The following is a 13,062-nucleotide window of genomic DNA, read 5'->3' as shown; positions in this document are numbered from 1 at the left end:
GCGCTTTCTGTGTTCTCATCAGGAGAATTAATCCCCATGTGTGTGATTTATAAAGCCCCTGAGGGCCTCTCCTGCTACTCTCAGTGTAGTCAGCTTGCTTTAGAAAAATCTTTCTTCTTTAATACCCCACCAATACACTAGGCTGATTCATTTCCATACTTTTGGAGAGGGAAGCAACCTTAGAATCATGGACTCCTACCTCTCCTCATTATGGAAGTTGCTTAGCCCCTCTCCAGATACAAAAATAGCGTGGGTGTACTAGGGGAAAAGGCCTGCGAATCAGCATCGTGGAGGTCTGGTGAGCTTTGTGAGGGAGGATAGTGAGGAGACTGAGCGGTAGTGAATGGAGCTTAGGAACCAGACAAAGGGAAAGGAAACAGTGCAGGCGAAGAGGAGTGGATGGAGCTTTTTTTGCTTTTCTTTTCAGAACCATTTATTCTGGCTTCAGAATTCAAGTCCTGCTTCTGATCGCGTCAGTGCAATAATCTGGGAAGGGAATGAGTGTAAAAAGATGGACATGTCTGTGCTGGAGATGAGTGGCATCATCATGAGCAGGGTAGGTTGGGTGAGTTTTACCTACTTGGTCGTTAGGGACTATTGCGTAAGAGTGCACATAGCGATTAAAACAGTACACTGCCTTTAAAACAAACGTGTGTACTTATTTTAAGTTCATAGTTTTTAAAAAAGGTTCATTTATATGAAGTGCAGAGTTAAAGAGACAGAGATCTTCCAACTGCTGGTTCACTCCCCACCTGTGCCTCAACAGCCAGGGCTGGACCAGGCCAGGAACTCCATCCTGATCCTGCCAGAAGGTGGCAGGGGCCCAAGCACTTGGGCCATTATCTGCTGCTTTCCCAGGCAGGCATATTAGCAGGGAGCTGGATTGGAAGTGGAGCAGCTGGAACTCAAACCAGTGCTCATCTGCAATTCTGAACTTGAGCCACAATGGCAGCCTCTGATTTGTAGGTAGACTCTGGTATATAATTTTCATTACACATGGTCTCTGTCAGCATGACCAATTGTTCAGGTGTATTCTACATATATTATTTATCTCATTTCAGCCTACTTTTCAATAAGAAAAAGTCATAAACTTGTATGCCATTTTTACCTGTACTTCTTTTAAAATGCTTAAAAATACTGTTTTGTAACTCTGTTAAGCTATGCAATAATGATGGAAATTCTGCATTCCCAGGTTAACGCATATCAGCAAGGAGTAGGTTATCAAATGTTGGGAAATGCTGTCACTATTGGATTAGCATTTTTTCCTTTTTTACATCGACTTTTCCATGAGAAGAGCTTTGACCAACTGAAGTCCATTTCAGCTGAGGAGATCTTGACTCTCTTTTGTGGGGCACCTCCTGTTATGCCTGTTATTATTTTGTCTATAATTAATTTTTTTGAAAGATTGTGTCTTACATGGATGTTTTTTTTCATGATGTGTGTGGCAGAGAGAACATACAAACAGGTCAGTAGAAAAATAAGTAAAATTTCTTTCTTCTGTTTTTGTGTATTGATACTCCTTTGAGTTATATTTATTCGCTTGATTTGGTATCTTCCCCAAAGCTGATGTGGGCAATGAAGGGTTAGTAAGTGGACACTTGTGGATTTAATGTCTGTATTGTTGACTATTTACAAATTACATGTTGTAATCTGAAGCTGTGCTGAGCCGTGTGTGTAGAAGTGGCTCCCCAGTGAGTGAGCCTTGGTGAGTGCTTAGCATCTGCACCCTTAGGGTGCCTTTGCTGCTTTTTAATCCATTGCATATGTAAGAGTTCTCAAAGTGATAATGTTCTTGTGAAAAATGGAAAGTGAAAAATATATATTTTTGAAATTTGACAGAATTATGGATTGAGAATTTTATATGTTGGTGATATCACAAGAAAGGTGACTTTGAATGGAAGTATAATTTGGGAGTAAGCCAGAATCATGTATAAACATTTTAGTTTGTGAATCTGGGGATTCACAAAGGTCTCTAAAGGGTACTCTTTGCAAACGTCAAGTGCACTGTACTATGGAGAAGTATGTCACCAAATAAAGTTCTTTGGAAGCAGCAGGGTAATGAGCTGTTAACAAAATATTTTCACTGTTCGTCTGAGTGATCACTGATGGGAATTTCATTCTTTTAAACATTTTTTATATGCTGCAAATACTACAATTATATGAATACTCACCCAGAGAAATATACATACTTCACTCTGTGATTTTTTTTATCTCCTCTAGAGATTTTTATTTGCAAAACTCTTCAGCCATATTACTTCTGCCAGGAAAGCTAGAAAATATGAAATACCTCATTTTAGACTTAAAAAGGTGGAGAACATTAAAATATGGTTATCGCTGCGTTCCTATCTAAAGGTGAGTTTTATCTGATTGACAATGGGATATGTGCATGAATAAGCCGAGAACCTGCCCATGAAGTTTCTGGGCAGCAGTTGCTCAGAGGGCAGTGTGCTTCTGGGTTCTGGGCGCAGTGGGATCAGTGGCCCTCCGACGTTGTGCATACCAAGTTAGGCAGGATCTCTCTGCAGACGTAGTAGCAATAAATAAATAAGAGCATAGAAAGAAGAAAAATTTGAATTTCATAGGACAGAATAATAGATATTTCATCTTTTTATGACACTTTGGGAAATACTTCAGCTGAAAATGTGTCCGTGAATCAGTTGTCCTGCTTAGTTTGGAATTTCAGCGTGTAGAGCTGATGACTGGCAGCACACGGTCACACCTTGCGCAGCTCTGAGAAGCACTGACTTAGTTCCCCAGCAGCATCCAGAGCGCTAGTGAGGTGAGGGCTGTCGCTGCGGCGACCCCAGACGCTGACATCTGCCTCTCCCTCCGCAGAGACGGGGCCCGCAGCGCTCGGTTGACGTGGTCGTGTCCTCCGTCTTCTTACTGACGCTTTCCATTGCTTTTATCTGCTGTGCCCAGGTAAAGCTTTCAAATCTGTTTTAACGAAAACATGGATATTCTCTTATCAAATTCACTTTCTGTTTTAAACCAGGTCACTGTGTTTAAGTATATGTTGTTTAATATACCTGTTTCTTTTGCTATTGTAGATGCTTGTTCATTTTTCTAACTGTTTGAAATGAGAGTAGAAGTCATTTTGAACTCCTTTAAGACTCTAAGATCACTTGAATTTCAATCGGTCATTTTTGACTGATAGTAAAGCCAGCATACCAGGGTTGCAAATAGTGACTTTCTGATTACATTGTCTCTCCCACATCTATTTGTTCTCACTCTAAAGGACACACTTTTCATTTCTTTCCCACTGATTCACTTGTACATTCATTCATTTACATGGGATCATGTATTCTTATTTTTATCCAATGAATTATAGTCTAATACTGTATTTGTTTTGATTCCTAAAGTGTCGCAGATTTGGCTCAAATTTTGGGAGCTCCTGAAACCTTTTACTTTGTCCTTTTGATGAATCCTTTATTTATTTGTTTATATACTTATTTATTTTTAAAGATTTATTTATTTGAAAGGGTTACAGAGAGAGAAGAGACAGAGATCTTCCGTTACTGGTTCATTTCCCACGTGGCCACAGTGGGCAGGGTTGAGCCAGGAGCCAGGAGCTTTATCTGGGTCTCTCTCACAGATGGCAGGGGCCCAAACACTGGGCCATTCTACACTGCTTTTCTCAGGCCATTAGCAGGGAGCTGGATTCAAAGTGAAACAGCCAGGATGCATACTGGCCCCCAGGCAGCTTTACCTGCCACACCACAATGCCAGCACCGTTCTATTTTTGTTTTTAAAGCACTTCTGTGCTTGTTTCATTCTGAAAAAAATTCAGAAAAAAACTACAGGCTTATCTTGCACTTTCCCAGAGAAAATACTCTGGATGTTTTCAGTCCTTTGAATTATGTAACACTTTGTTTTTGATAGATTTTTAAAAATTTTATTTAAATTATACAAATTTCATGTATTTCATATAAACAGATTTAGGAACATAGTGATATTTCCCTCCATACCATCCCTCCCACCCACGCTCTAATCCTTCCTCATTTTTCAATTATTTTAAAATTTATTGTTTATTTGAGAGGCAGAGTGAAAGAGGGCTCCCATGTCTGGTTAGTCCTCCAATGTCCACGACTGGGGCTGGGCCAGGGCCACAGCCAGGAGCTGAGAACCGAATCCAGGTCTCTCACATGGGTGGCCGGATCTCAGTCATTTGAGCCGTCACTGCTGCCTCCAGGGTCTCCATTGGCAGGAAGCTGGAGTCAGGAGCTAGAGGTGGGAATCGAACCCAAGTTCTTCTGTGTGGGATATGGGTATCGTCACCAGCACCTTAACCCTAACCACTAGGCTAAATGCCTGATCCATAGACACTCACTTTATTTTTCAACATATGTTCAGTTTTGTAAGTCCTCCATCAGTACTTTGAAAGAATTTATATTCCGTCCTTGTTGACAGCAATGTTCTATATATGCCACTTCGTCCAAGTCTATTAGTTTCATTGCCAAAACTGCCTATATTCTTTCTCATTTTTTGTCTGCTTATTTTTAAAAATATTTTTAAATTTTTGATTGGCAGGTGGTAATCATAGATATTGGTGAGGTACAGTGTGATATTTCAGTATGTGTGCACAATATGTAATCAGATCAGGGTGATGGCTGTATCTGTTACCGCAGACACTGCTTTGTCTCAGGAACGTTCCAAATCCTGTCCACTGGGATTGGCACTTCAGTGGAGCTGCTGCCTGCAGCCCATGTCAGAGCACAGGTTGGAGTCCCAGCTGCTCCACTTGCAATCCAGCTCCCTGCTGGTATGCCTGGGAAGGCAGCAGAGGATGTCCCAAGTGTTTGGGTTCCTGCCACCCACGTGGGAGACCTGGATGGAGTCTGTGGCTCCTGGCTTCAGCCTGGCCAAGCCCTGACTGTTGTGGTCATTTGGGGAGTGAACCAGCAGACAGAAAATCTCTTTGCTCCTCTGCCTTTCAAATAAATAAAAGAAAAATCCTCTGTCTTCTTGCTACTTTGAAGTATTGAGTTAATTTTTGTCAACTATTGTCATCTACTTTGCAGCTGACCATCAGAAGTTATTTCTTCTCTCCATTGCACCCCGTAGTCTTCTTGTTCTGTCAGCTGTTGGTAGAGGTGTGCTAAAGTCTATAATGATTATGGATTTTGTACAATTTCCTTTTATTTCTGTCAATTTTTGCTTTATGATTTTATATTTTTTTGCGATTTAAAAGTACGTGTTTTTAAAGATTTATTTATTTATTTGAAAGAGTTACACAGACAGAGGAGAGGCAGAAAGAGAGAGAGAGAGAGAGAGAGAGAGAGAGAGTCTTCCTAGATGGCCGCAACGGCTGGAACTGTGCCTGTCCGAAGCCAGGAGCCAGGAGCTTCCTCCTGGTCTCCCATGCGGGTGCAGGGGGCCCAAGGACTTGGGCCATCTTTTACTGCATTCCCAGGCCATAGCAGAGAGCTGGACAGGAAGCGGAGCAGCCGGGTCTCGAACTGGTGCCCACATGGGATGCCGGCGCTTCAGACCAGGGCTTTAACCTACTGTGCCACAGCGCTGGCCCCAAAGTACAATACTTATATTTAAAATTTTAAATTTATTTGAGAGACAGAGGAAGTGGGAAAGATAGCACTCCTCCACCTGCTGGTTCATTCCCCAAATGCCCACACTGGCTGTGGCTGAGCTGGGCTGAAGCTGGGAGCCAGGCATTCATTCTGGAATTCCCATTTGGATGGCAAGAACCCAATTACTTGAGCCATCACTGCTCCCCCCAGGGTCTGCATTAACATTAGACTGGAGCCAAGTTTTGAACCCAGGTAGTCTGAAATGAGATGGGAGCATCTTAACCTCGATGCCAAATACCTGCCCTTGCTTTATCAAGTTGTGTAACTGGTTCCATCTAGATTAGAATTGTTACCCATCTTCTTGATGGATTGACTTTTATGTCCTTTATAGATTTTTTCCCCTGAATCCAAGATCTAGTTCAGAATCACACATTACATTTAGTTCTGTGTCTCTTCAGTCTCCTTTAATCTGGAAGTGTCAAGTATTTTGTTTTTCATGACCTTATAAAATGTCTATTTATATTGTTTCTACTTATTTTGATATTCATTCACATCAGTTGTCTTTTGGTTACATTTTGTGTGTTGTATCTTTGTCTACTTTCTTAGTTTTTTTTTTTTTTTTTTTTTTTTGACAGGCAGAGTGGATAGTGAGAGAGAGAAGAGAAAGGTCTTCCTTTTTGCCGTTGGTTCACCCTCTAATGGCCGCTGCGGCCAGCATATCGCGCTGATCCGAAGCCAGGAGCCAGGTGCTTCTCCTGGTCTCCCATGCGGGTGCAGGGCCCAAGCACTTGGGCCATCCTCCACTGCCTTCCCGGGCCATAGCAGAGAGCTGGCCTGGAAGAGGGGCAACCGGGATAGAATCCGGCGCCCCAACCGGGACTAGAACCCGGTGTGCCGGCGCCGCAGGCGGAGGATTAGCCTGTTAAGCCACGGCGCCGGCCCTTAGTTTTTTTATTGTCCTCAAATTTTAGGCATATCTCTTATAATCAGTATGTCTTTTTTGGTTGCTTGTTTCTTAATTCAGCATCACAATCTTAGTGTTTCAGAGCATCTGGGTCATTTAACCAGGCTGTAATCACTATGATTACAAATAGTATCCGGTCCACCTGGTAATTTTCCTTTTTCTTTCTGTTGGCATTTTTTCTCATCAAATATTCTTTAATATTCCATGTAATCCTCTCCATCGTTAGACATTCATTTACCCTTGCTTTAGTAGTAAAAGAGATGACAGTCTGCATCCCTAATTTATAATTTAATGATTAATTTGCCACTTTATAGTGCCCAGACCTTATACAATTAACTTCACTTACTCCTTCACCTTTTGTGTATTATAACCTTGATTTTAACTTAACATAGATTTTAAACCCATAAAGGGTAATTATTATTGCTCTGTGTAATCAGTTACTCATTTACATTTACTCATACAGTTCCCCTTTCTGCTGCTTTTTATTATTTCATGCACTTTGTGTTTGTTTCTCTCTGGGATTATTTTCCTTCTATCTGGATGACTTTTAGTATTTAGCATTGTGCTAGTCTGCTGGTGATTAATTCTGTTTTTCCTTTGTTGAAACTGTCCATTACCACTTTGATTTTGAAGTATTTTTGTTGTTTTGTTTTTGCTGGGAATACAATTCTAGGTTGCCAGATGAGCACTTCTAGTGGTTGTTATCTTTTGATTCCCATGTTACATTTTGAGAAATCAGCTGTTACTCTTACTGCTTCTCTTTTGAAAGTAATGTTCTTTCTCTCTGGCTGATCTTGAGTTTTCCTTTGTCTTCGGTTTTGCAGCAGTTTGGTTGTGATCTGTGTTATTTTCTGTTGCTGGGAAACAAATTACGCCACCTCTGAAGACGTGGGACTAGGTGCCGTTAGCTGTTACTTTCCTCCTCTTAGTCGTAAATAACTCACCCAGACATTACACACATTCTGTCTTTGGAGATCAGAACTAAAAATGTTGAGGTATCTGTGGTAGACTTTGCAGGTGAGAAATCGGTAGGGGTCAGTGGGGCCTAACAGGCTTCTGACAAACCAAAGCTGGCACAAGTCAGAGTTGGAGTTTTGTGAGGCCATGGTGTTTACTGAGAGTGGAGATAGAAGCCTACGTGGCCCTATATAGGAGGGTGGAGAGGGCAGCTGCTTGGTGATTTCCCGTTTTTCAAAATGCCTACATTTTCATTTGTCTTTGGAATTGCTTGAGTAAATTTCTTTACTTTTAAAGCAATTTTTTTTAAGAAACAAAATGTTTTGCTGGAAATCTTGACAATCCTAGGAACCTCATAATGGTAGCTGCTGTTACTGCTGCTGCTGTTGTTACTTGGATCCTGCAGTGCAATAAAGAACTCATTCTCAGGGGCTGGTATTTAGTAGCTAGGATACCTGCGTCCCATTCAGTTATTAACTCCAGTTCCTGACTTCAGTTTCCTCCTAACGCACACCCGTGGAGGCAGTGGTGATGGCTCAGGTAATTGGATCCCTGCCACTTGAGGGCGACCTGGATAGCATTCCCAGCTCCTGGCTTTGACCGTGACCCACCCCTGGCTATTGTAGGCATTTGGAGAGTGGATCAGCAGACGGAGCCTCTTTCTTTCTCTTTGCCTCTGAAATTAACAACAACAAAGGAAATGATCCTTAGGATTGTTCTAGTCATACTAGTGGGATAGGCTACATCTAGAAAGAATGCAAAGTTAATACTTTGTACAGTGGTCACCATATAATTGTGAGTGGACACACTGGTGGTTAAAGTAGCTGGAAATGCATCTGCCTTAATTTTAATGTTGTATTTTAATGTTATATTTTTCTTCTGTATTACTTCCATTTTCTTTCATGAAAAGGAGGAAATCTAGAAATACATGATGATTAATTAAAGATAATAGTTTCTAAGTATTAAAGCTCTTCTGCTTTGAGTATTAAAATTCTGGATTCTTGAAAATGTTTTAAAATTGAAAAATTATATGATTTTGAGACAAATAGGAGACTTAACTTTTTTTTTTTTCTTTGTATAGGTTCTCCAAGGACATAAGACTTTTCTGAATGATGCTTATAACTGGGAGTTGTTGATTTGGGAAACAGCTCTACTGCTTTTCTTACTGCGCCTGGCCTCACTGGGGTCAGAAACCAATAAGAAGTACAGCAATGTTTCAATATTACTCACTGAACAGGTATTGGTTGGTCCTATCAGTGTGGGTCGGTAGTTAGCGACGGCATAACACCCTGTGAGATTCATGCAGAGGGTTCAGGGTAGGATCACCACCTCACTGTCCCTTTTTAGCATATGACCTGACATTGTAAATGGGCATAATATCTTCCTCATCTGCTTCCAGGATTGTGGGAGTGGAGATGTAATGGACTGAGAGTACTTTGTGTACTATAAAGGTATTTTGACTGGTTACAATGGAGGATATTTTTAAATCTCATATTCAAAATTTACTTATTTATTTTTAAAGGTTTATTTTATTTATTTGAAAGGCAGAGTTACAGAAAGAGTGAAGGAGAGACAGAGATCTTCCATCCTCTAGTTCACTCCCTAAATAGCTGTAATAGCCAAAGCTGGGTCAGGGTCAGGCCCAAGCCAGGAGCCAGGAGTTTTTTCTGAATGTCCCACATGGGTGACAGGGGCACAGGGTCTTGGGCCATCCTCTGCTGCTTTCCCAGGTGTGTTAGCAGTGAGCTGGATCAGAAGTGGAACAGCCAGGACTCCAACTAGTGCCCTTATGGGATCCAGAGTTGCAGATGGTGGCTTAACCTGTTGCACCAGAGTGCCAGCCCCTCATAGTCTACATTAAGTATTAGACCTTTAGAGTACTTTTCATTGAATACATTTAACAAGCTCTTTGAGTTTCTTCTGTATCAATCATAGAATACATTGTTCAGTGCTTGGGAAATACCTGTTTTTCAGTGTGTTACTAGGTACTGAGTTGAGAAATGCTTGTTGTCAAAATGGAGTAGTATAAAGTGGTTTTTAAAATTTTTTGTTTTTAATTTTACATTTACCCATTCCTTAAAATTTAAAAATTGATATAATTTCCCAGTTTTATTTTGTTTGCCTTAGAATCATAGTGGAGAATTCTTCCTATAAAGGGAAAAAATTAAGGAATTAATAGTTAAAAACAACTATCTTTGGGGCCAGCTTTGCGGCACAATGTGTTGGTTAAGCTGCTGCCTACAGTGCTGGCATCTCATATGGGCAGAGGTTCAAGTCCTGGCTGCTCCACTTCTGATCCTGCTCCTTGCTAACGTGCCTGGGAAGTCAGCATAGGACAGCCCAAGTGCTTGGGCTCCTGGCCACTTATATGGCAGGGAGACCCGGATGGAATTCTAGGCTCCTGTCTTCAGCCTGGCTCAGCCTTGACCATTGCGATCCTTTAGGGAGTGAACTATAGGGTGGAAGATCTCTCTCTCTCTTTCTCTCTCTAACTCTGCCTTTCAAATTAAAACGAATAGCTATCTTCCACAAATTTTTTTTTATTTTATTTTTTATTTATTTATTTATTTTTGACAGGCGGAGTGGATAGTGAGAGACAGAGAGAAAGGTCTTCCTTTTTGCCGTTGGTTCACCCTCCAATGGCCACCACGGCCGGCACATCGTGCTGATCCGAAGCCAGGAGCCAGGTGCTTCTCCTGGTCTCCCATGCGGGTGCAGGGCCCAAGCACTTGGGCCATCCTCCACTGCCTTCCCAGGCCATAGCAGAGAGCTGGCCTGGAAGAGGGGCAACCGGGATAGAATCCAGTGCCCCAACCAGGACTAGAACCCGGTGTGCCGGCGCTGTAAGGTGGAGGATTAGCCTGTTAAGCCATGGCGCCGGCCTCCACAAATGTTTTATGAGGATATTAAGTTAGTTGGGGAATACTGAGATAATGAGATACAGTTTTTGGATAAAGGTGTTTACATGCTAATTATATTACAATTTATATTAAGAGTTTTCATTGTTTTGATATTTAAGTTGCTTCATCATTAATTTTTCTTCACTAAGTTCACTATGTGTTTTTCTTTGCCAGAGGGAGACTGTTAGGGCGGGGGCGGGGCACATGTTCTCTGCAGAAGTAGCCGCTGGCGTGCCAGAACTTATTTTACTTGAAAACATGACCCTCAAAAATCTGTCTGATTTTATGCATTTTGTGTATCTTTTTCTCTCCGTTTACCTTAATCTCTATTCTTTCTTTCCCTTAGATTAATTTATATCTTAAGATGGAAAAGAAGCCAAACAAGAAAGAACAGCTCACTCTAGTAAACAATGTATTAAAGCTGTCCACCAAGTTGTTAAAAGTAAGCAACATCCTGTCATGCACTTTCGGTACCGCTGACATTTAATCAGCCGCTTCTGAGAAGACGCCGTGGGCAGGTGACGCCCTGGTGACGCAGGCGGCCCAGGAGGAGACCTGGGAGCAGTGGCCGAGACGGCGGTGGCTGGGGGTAGGGGTCACGTAGTGGTCTGCACCAGAGCTGAGGTGACAGAACTCCGGGGCAAGGCCGGGGCTGAAGAGTGGTTGTCTAACCACCCAGTGTGGCTGCCTGGGCAAAGACCCTGGAGGAGAGGAGCCTGCTTCTCCCCTCTGTCCAGCACGGAGTCGGATGGAGATCACTGATGGTTTCCTGGGGATGGCCCTCAAGGGGAAAGGTCCACCTGTGCAAAAGCAGACTCGTACTGGGCAGCAGGCCAGCTGCAAGGCACTTGTCACCTTCAGGGACTACAAATGGCCATGTTGGTCTGGGCATCAGTGCTCTAAGGAGGTGGCCAGTCTCCTCCACAGGGCAGTTACCGTGGCCAGCTCTCCTTTGTCCCCGTGTGGAGAGGCTAAGGGGGGAACAAGATTGACAAGTCCCATGCTGCCCTTGCAAGCCACGCTGCTGTGGCTCCGTGTTGCCATCCTTAGGCACGGTCTCAACCTCTGCACCCAAGCAGCTACTGCTGCTGGCTGGTGTCCAAGGGCTACCCAGCCTCCCTGAACAACTTCCCCAGAGCTCTCTGTGCTGCTGTCTCTGAGCCCTGCCCCTGACTTGCCCGACTCCTGGGAAGAGACGTGTGCAGTGAGTCTCTTACCGGGAATTCACTGGCCACGGGCTGTGGCCACCATGTAGTGTTTTTACAGAAGAAAAGGAAGGGCTTTTAAAGCTGGCTTTAAAGACATTAATTAAATCAGTGCTTTAGTACTTGGAAAATACCCTGGGAAAGGGTAGGTGTTGGACTGTGTAGATCCAAAACATTCACCTGATGGTTTTCAGCTAAACCTAAGTAATAATTGAATTTTGGGGGCTGGTATTGTGTAGCTGGTAAAGCCACTGCCTGTGATGCTGGCATCCCATATAGGCACCAGTTCGAGTCCTGACTGCTCCACTTCCGATTCCAAGTCCCTGCTAATGTGCCTGGGAAGGCAGTGGAGGATGGTCCAAGTGCCTGGGACTCTGCCACTCATGTGGGAGGCCCAGAAGAAGCTCCTGCCCTCCTGGCTTTGGCCTTGCCTAGCGGTGGTCATTGTGGCCATCTGAGGACTGAATCAGTGGATGGAAGACTCTCTCCCCTTCTCTGTTAACTATTTCAAAACCAATCAATCAATCAATCAATCTTTTGAAAAAATTTCTGGGACTGGTGTTGTGGCATAGCTGGTAAAGCCACCACCTGCAATGCTGGCATCCCATATGGGCACCTGTTCACATCCTGGCTATTCCACTTCCTATACAGCTCCCTGCTGATGTGCCTGGGAAAGCTGCAGCAGGTGGCCCAGCCTTTGCTGTTGTGGCCATTTGGGGAGTGAACCAATGGATGGAAGATCTCTCTCTCCCTCTCTCTGTAAAATTGCCTTTCAAATAAATTAAAAATCTTTAAAAAATCCTAGTCATTGCAAGAGTAGGAGGGGCTGACATTGTGGCAAGCAGGTTAAATTACTGCTGGTGACACTGACATTCCACGTTAGAGTGCCAGTTGGAACCCTGCTGTTCTGGGAAAGCAGCAGCGATGGCCCAAGTACTCCGGCCCCTGCCCGCCATGTGGGAGGTCAGGATGGAGTCCTCAGCTCCTGGCCTCAGGCTGGCTCAGGCCAGTTTGTTGTGGACGTTTAGGGAGTGAGCCACTGGGTGAATGATCTCTCCCTGTGTATGTCCTCCTCTCTCGCTGTTGCTCTGCTTTTTTAAATAAATCAATCTTTTTAAAAAGTGCATTGCAGATTTTTTGGGAAGTAGCTTGTAAGTACTGAGGAGAGGCTGCTGGCGGCCGTCCTCGCCCTTGTCGGACTTGACCGTGACAGGGAGGAGTCACTGACGGCATCTCACTGCAGTCCTCCTGTCTCCTAGGAGCTGGACACACCATTCAGACTCTACGGGCTGACGATGAATCCCCTCATCTACAACATCACAAGAGTAGTCATCCTCTCCGCCGTCTCAGGTGTTATAAGTGACCTTCTAGGATTTAATATAAGAGTAAGTGTGACCACCTCTCCGTAGCATCTCCCTCCTCAGAATTGCTCTGTATAACCATCGGTGCTGCTTACTGTGTGTGACTTGCATGGAGCTAACGTGTGAGGGAGGGAACAGTCTGGTCAC

At 43.5% G+C, this 13,062-nt stretch overlaps 2 protein-coding genes across 7 annotated transcripts in view; one reads left to right on the top strand and one right to left on the bottom strand.

Moving 5' to 3' along the window:
- The window catches only part of PHTF1 (putative homeodomain transcription factor 1), a 52,460-nt gene that overhangs the window by 35,152 nt on the left and 4,246 nt on the right, over positions 1-13,062 (top strand). For all 6 annotated transcript variants that reach the window (XM_062191993.1, XM_062191995.1, XM_062191992.1 and 3 more), the window contains 7 exons: positions 428-556; positions 1,193-1,465; positions 2,221-2,352; positions 2,836-2,922; positions 8,531-8,686; positions 10,696-10,791; positions 12,814-12,939. In XM_062191993.1, the coding sequence (XP_062047977.1) occupies positions 428-556; positions 1,193-1,465; positions 2,221-2,352; positions 2,836-2,922; positions 8,531-8,686; positions 10,696-10,791; positions 12,814-12,939 (999 nt within the window). The remainder of the gene's footprint in view (positions 1-427; positions 557-1,192; positions 1,466-2,220; positions 2,353-2,835; positions 2,923-8,530; positions 8,687-10,695; positions 10,792-12,813; positions 12,940-13,062) is intronic.
- MAGI3 (membrane associated guanylate kinase, WW and PDZ domain containing 3) overlaps positions 2,857-13,062 on the bottom strand; it is a 321,415-nt gene continuing 311,209 nt past the window's right edge. The window contains exon 21 of the mRNA XM_062191989.1: positions 2,857-2,937. Within this exon, the coding sequence (XP_062047973.1) occupies positions 2,906-2,937 (32 nt within the window). The 3' untranslated portion in view covers positions 2,857-2,905. The remainder of the gene's footprint in view (positions 2,938-13,062) is intronic.

This window comes from Lepus europaeus, chromosome 5 (assembly GCF_033115175.1).
Source record: "Lepus europaeus isolate LE1 chromosome 5, mLepTim1.pri, whole genome shotgun sequence".
In the NCBI taxonomy this organism is placed as follows: domain Eukaryota; kingdom Metazoa; phylum Chordata; class Mammalia; order Lagomorpha; family Leporidae; genus Lepus; species Lepus europaeus.
The sequence above is the reverse complement of the archived record's forward strand: the minus strand, read 5'-3'. Positions and strand labels throughout refer to the sequence as shown.